At 34.9% G+C, this 6,348-nt stretch overlaps 1 protein-coding gene across 1 annotated transcript in view; it reads left to right on the top strand.

Moving 5' to 3' along the window:
- The window catches only part of LOC104072706 (E3 ubiquitin-protein ligase UBR5-like), a gene marked incomplete at both ends in the record, with an annotated part of 12,589 nt that extends 9,899 nt beyond the window's left edge, over nucleotides 1-2,690 (top strand). The window contains 2 exons of the mRNA XM_009572240.1: nucleotides 1,595-1,877; nucleotides 2,659-2,690. Coding sequence (XP_009570535.1) covers nucleotides 1,595-1,877; nucleotides 2,659-2,690 — 315 coding nt within the window. The remainder of the gene's footprint in view (nucleotides 1-1,594; nucleotides 1,878-2,658) is intronic.
- Nucleotides 2,691-6,348: the final 3,658 nt, after the last annotated feature.

Raw genomic sequence — 6,348 nt, 5'->3', positions numbered from 1 at the left:
CCCCCCCCCTTTCTTTTGGGTTGCTCTTTGTTCACTGTTCTTCGTATTTCGTTAATTGTTCCATTACAGAAGTTACCTTTATGGAATGAGGAACTTTAGATACTAAGGAGGGAGAAGAAATCTAAATTTTTCTTTTTGGAAGCATTTTTATTATTGGATAAGGAGAACTATTGGTAGCTGATAAAACAACCTCCTTGAGCAGTGTTAAGGCATTTTACTTTTTTTTTTTTAAAAAAAAACAAAAACATATTACACTTAAAAGATTTATAACAGACCATGCAGCAGTTTCCTATCTTTTTGAAGCTGTTGTGCAAATGCCTGGAGTATTTCCAAACTGTTAATCCAACCTCTGCTGTGATTGTTTGTTTAGTATAGTTTTGTTGCCTTTCATGAACATGTTTTAGTATATTAATTGCTGAACACATAAGTTCCTGTTACAAAATTATTAGTCAGGGGTCAGTGTGATGTTTGCTAGAAAATAAGTACAGTACTTTATGAAATATATCTGTAAGACAAGCTGTCGTGTTTGGCTTATGTAAAAACTTTCCCATTTGTCTAATATAACAAAAGACCCAAGACTTGGCATAATTTGTTGAAACTATGATATAAGAATGTGGTCATCTCATACATGTAATTCCAGTTGATTTTTGTGAGCATAAGTGAAGTACTTAATAGGTTAAATGCATTATGTGCATGTACGAATATTCAGCATCTGACATAACTCCTTCTAAATTCCTCCTTTTTTTTCCTTTCCTAAGGTTATTCTATATAAGACGTTACCACGAATTTTATAATCCTTATTTTCCATGCATAGTTGACTCTTGGAAAGTTAGTTTGATTACCTGATTTAAAAAATTTATCTGCATGAGCGAACTGCAGAGTACTGGCTTTAGACAGTTTGTAGGCCAATTGGAGGGGAAGCATTTTGGTAAGGAACATTTTCCTACAAGGATCCTTTTTAAAACTTGTCTGACTCTTGAAAAGTTTTCATTTGATCTACTCAAAACAAATACACTTTGATTTATTAAATCCAGTCCTATGGAATATTGCTTTAAACAAAAGGGGTTGGATTATCAAACATGTATACGAGAGTTTTTCTGTAATGCTTGCTTTCTTTAACCTTTTCAAATTACTGTTTTTTTGGGAAAGTTGTTATGAAACTCTCTAATAAATACTCTTTTTTGGTTTGCATAAAGATATCTAACAGATTATATAGAGTTAGATTTTTTTGTTGTTGTTACTACATTCATAAAACAATACTACAAAACTGCATATGGTACTATAAAACTTTAAATTGCAATGTTAAATGTATTTGGCCTCATGATGTGAGTGAAAATGCTTTAACATTTTTTTATAGTGCACAAAACTGTAAGACTTCTTTATTTCTAGCTTATTTTTATGTTTAGTAATTCTAAAGTACATATGCTTGAAAGGGTTAATATATTGAATGTTGCATGTCAGGACTTTATTTTTAATCTGTGTGAGTAGATTTAACTGCTGTTAGTTGCATCCTGAAGGGTCTTTACTAGAGAGTGGCTTACTTTTATCCCACTGGTGTGACCCAATTGCATACCAGTTCTCCTTCTTCCCTTAGAGAGAGACTCTGAGCTGTTGCGTGAACGTGAGTCCGTTTTACGTTTGCGTGAACGAAGGTGGCTTGATGGAGCCTCATTTGATAATGAAAGAGGCTCTACAAGTAAGGAAGGGGAACCAAACCTGGACAAGAAGAATACACCTGTTCAAAGTCCTGTTTCTTTAGGAGAAGACTTGCAGTGGTGGCCAGATAAGGTATTGAAATTTTTTTACTATTTTATTTGCATGCCGTGCAACAGATCTGTTTATTTTTTCCAAATAAATACTCTGTGTTTCCTTTTTGAGTATCACATCTCAGTTTATGTGAGATAACGTAATAAAGCATATTCTTTATTATGCATAAATAAATAACTAGTTACACCCTTATAGCTGCGCTTCTGTTATTACTGTTTCAATTTTCTTCTCCATGTGTTTTGAAGGCACTGCTGTAGATCATAAGGTTTGGGTTTTTTCTTTTTTGTTCTTTTTTTACTTAGGTGCTCAAAGCATTTAATAGGCAATAGGAAACTCATGGAACAATTTAAACTATCCTTCATCAAGGAAACCTTTTTTTGATTAGCATTATTATTCCCAGAGATACTTTCAGTTTGTGTGGATCAGGCTTTTAAGCAACAACTGAAAGTTGACATTTATTTGCAGTTGTGTTTTGAGTTGACCAATAACTTAAATGGGTATTGGTTGCTCCTTCAGAATCTCTTTGGCTTTGATTAGCTGGTTTTCTTTGTAACCCTAATTCCATTTTCAAGGCAAGAAGTAATTCCCACATGAGATATAAGAATAATAGGAACACCAGCTATATATTGCTAACTGGGTATCTGTAGTCATTTTCTTTATGGATTATCTAGATGCTTGGGGAAATGACTTTAAAAACCAAACCAAACCAAACCCAAACCAACCAACCAAACAAAAAAACTTCCCAGGAATGGAAGTGATAATTTATGTTTATTAGACCAAATTTTATGGACTTGGGGTGTCTTTCTAGTGTTCCTGTTTCTGTCTGTCTGTGAGGTTGCTATTTTGATATGTCATGCTTTCTTTTTCTATGTCTCTGTTTTTTCCTTTCAGGCTAAATATAGATAGAGAGCTTGAAGAGGGAGGTGAATTTAGAGGCTTATTTCTGATTACAGCAGCTCACCTTTAGCTGCTATCATCTTCATTCAGGCATTCAAACTGAGAAATTAAGATACCTGAAAAGAATGTTTGTCTAATAGTTGTTCTCCCAACCAGACCTTTTATGTCTAATGTGTGATTTTATTTTTTTCAGCCAGTAATGTTGAACTTCTTTTCAGTGAAAATTAGCAGCTTTTTTCCCCCTTGCTTTGTCATAATGGTAGAATGAGAGTCATCTAGCTTGGGTAGAGAGAGATATCAGGGGTTTTAGCATTAAAGAATAAATGTAGTTTAGATTTGGAATACTGACTTATCTTTTTTATTTCCACTGTTGTGTTTTGGTAACGTTATTATGGCCATTATTACTCTTGTGGTTTTTGTTTTGTTCTGTTTTTTTACTACTTCAGGAATGTTTTTCCTGTTAACCCCATTCTTCTCTCTGTCCCTGAAACTTAGTTATGAAATTAGGGTTTGGGTTTTTTTTTTTCCCCACTGGATGGGTTTTTTTGTTATTTGCAAACTCAGCAGATCCTGCCCTAGGACAATTATTGCAGTCTTTTATTGGGCATCTTTTATGGAATTAACTTGCTCTGATATCTAATTGCATGCTTGTTCAATTTAAATATACTGAACTTCTTCCAAGGTACCTGTTTGCGTATGCCCTCATATAAATGCTAGCTTCCAGTTAAATGAAGGTGTCTTACTGGAAAGGCCTTTCATCTTTATCCAAAAGTAGTTAACTTTTCATCCTGTCCTTCAGCTGAACATTCATAAGAAATTGTTCTGCATCTTTCTTGCTATAGCCCCACTCTGAAGTTTTGTTGGTGGTATTTTCCAACAGAAGTTCTTCAAGGTGAATCCTGAGGGAGATGATTTAGCTGAGAGGCCAGTTCAGATGTTTCTTCCATTCTGAAAATTGGAAAGGAGATCTTGAAGTGTTAATGGAAAAGACAGTGAGCTAGGGGAGAGATTAAAGTACATGAGGAATCGCTACAAAATAACCAATCTTGTTTGCAAATATTTTTCCTTCATTTTTCATTATTTTGACGTTTAGCATTTCAGATGGAACTGTAGTAGTCCATGATGAGGATGGTTACTTGCGTTTATGGGAGGTAAAGTACCAACCTGAGAGGAATGGACGAAACTTTTGGAAAACTGATAATGTTCCCAAATGCATCAATTTCACCCACAATCTGAGACTAATGGTGTTGAGACATGTTGCATAGGTACTGAGTTTTCTCCACCAAATAAGTGAAATCAACTGCTCAAGAATTCAAGTCAATCAGTGAATCTTCTGATGGTTCAAATCTTTTTGGACTATAGTACTATTAATCTACACTGCCACGTATCAACATTGTGCCATGCATATCAGAGCCGCTCTGTAGTATGGCAAGTACGGCCATTTTTTTCCTGATAGGCTGTAGTTAGGTGCAGGCTGAGCCTTTAGTTTGTTCAAGTAGCTATATTCTGTTTAGCTATTGAGATACTAAGATTTTGTCAGCGATCTGCATCATCTTCAAGTATGTAATTTCTCTGGTCTGAAGTCAGAATTCATAGTTGAACACACAAGACTGGTTACAGAATCAGAGCTGTCATGTCGTTTGTGTATCTTTGTACCGTTAGTCTTTTGAATGGCCTCATGGAGGTGTATGTAACATTGGTCCTGTAGCACTTAGATGATCACAACTGCTAATATTTTGATGGAAGGGAGAGAAAAATTTTCAATGGCAGGTCCCTTTAGTGTTGAGCTTGTGGTATGAAACTGTTTGTTTACAAAAAGTTGTAAAACATATTAGCAAGATTTAAAGTCATAATGATACTGTCTTGGAGCAAAAATTAATTGCTTTCCATACTTAACTTTGAGGCATTAGGCCAGATAACTTCTGAAGATTCATTTATGCTGATGAAGTAGAGATGCATCTGATTAGACTACAGTAGGTTCTGATGGCAGTTCTTTCTCAGAATATGCAATATTTATATGATGGCAAGTATTAATCATGACACAGATTAGCATTTGTGCTACTTCTGTGCTGTGTTGGTACATGCCCTCCAGAGGAAAATAATTCTCTTATGATTTAACTAATTCTAGATCCTGTTATCAGGGTATAAAAAAATTGCTTGTGATTGCTTCTGTCCTCTCCTGCTGCCTTCTTTCTCTTCTTTCCCAAAATATTGGTAAACATTTTGAGCTGTTGGTAAGAGATGTGCTGAATCCCATGTTATTCAAGGACACATTCACACCTTTTGAAATGTGTACTTTTGGGCATGAAAATAGAAAAAAAATAGCATGAATCCAGATTTATGAAACTAAAAATGTTTCCACTTGTAAACTTCTGTAGCTGAAAGAGAAGTCTCTTAAAGGACAGATAAATGTACTGGATGGTGGGCTTTTTTTAATGGTCTGACAAGAGTTCAGTTTCCCATCAGATGGTTGAATTGCTTAACTGTGGTATATTGTAATCTAAGAGAGGCAGCTAAAGATACTGATCTGGGAGATAATTATTACAGAGAAGACTAGTTATCATGTACCTATCTTTCAGATTTGTAGCTGTAGAAGACAGCATTTGATTTTATACTAGTTGAAGGTTTTTTTTTCATTTTTAAAAGCTGTATTCTCCTTTAAGTGGAAGGGAACTTTTAGTTGTTACCAGTAAAGAAGTTTAGAAAGAACATGGTTGTCCTATAGCTGCACTTGCTGAGGAGCAGCAAATGAACAGGCCTTACAAATGTTTCTCAGTAAACAGAAGTAAATGTCTTGTGAAATCACTCAAATTCACAGGTTTGTAGTTTGAGATCTGTTTCAATGCAAGGGGGGAACAGGAACTTGGAAAAAGTGAGGCTGTAACTGTTGCGTAGTTGCTGCAACATTGAATGGGGAAAATAGGCCTGTGAGATCCAGGTGAGGTACAGGTTGAAGCAATTGAGCAAAGCGGTACTGCCTGGGTAGTAGAAAGGTGCCATATGAGTTTTGGTAAAATGTTAAAAGGAGAAAAGGGCAGGGTGGGGAATAACCCATAATTAGAAGCTTTTCCGGCATAGGTCATAATGATGCATTAATGTGACATGTAACACGCAGATTTTTTTTTTTTTTTCCTAAAACTTGATCTTGTTTGCAGTTATTTACCTTCAGAAGTGAAAGATAAGGATTGTTTAATTGATGAGGCAGTGACTTTGATAATTGATTTCTTGGGTAGTTGGAAGATGCCATGGATACTCTTCATGAGTATGCTTAGGAATGTAATAATGGAATTATGTTGCTTTTCTGTTAATTTCAGAAAAACAGAATTTTAGCAGGAAACCTTTTTTAAAAAATGTCAGAAGTCAAGAGATCTTCCCATCTTTAATTCTATGAGCAGTGTTGTATTCTTAAAATGTTGTGGAAGCTCTTAATGAACTGTCCAAGTTAATTGCCATGTATACGTTATTGCTAAACTTCAGGAAAATAATATCTATTTCTTTCTTCCCTCACTCTCTCAGAAGCAATAATGCTTTTTTTGTGTGTGTTTGTTTGAGGGCATGCTGAGCTTGAGACAAGCTGGATATGTCTTTATTTTCAAGTTCAACATTCATGGGAACTCTGAAAAAAACTTAACAGTTACAAGTTAATTTTTTTGTATTTATGTATTTTTATATATATATATTTAT

This window comes from Fulmarus glacialis, unplaced genomic scaffold (assembly GCF_000690835.1).
Source record: "Fulmarus glacialis isolate BGI_N327 unplaced genomic scaffold, ASM69083v1 scaffold35232, whole genome shotgun sequence".
NCBI classification, from domain to species: Eukaryota; Metazoa; Chordata; class Aves; order Procellariiformes; family Procellariidae; genus Fulmarus; species Fulmarus glacialis.
The sequence above is the reverse complement of the archived record's forward strand: the minus strand, read 5'-3'. Positions and strand labels throughout refer to the sequence as shown.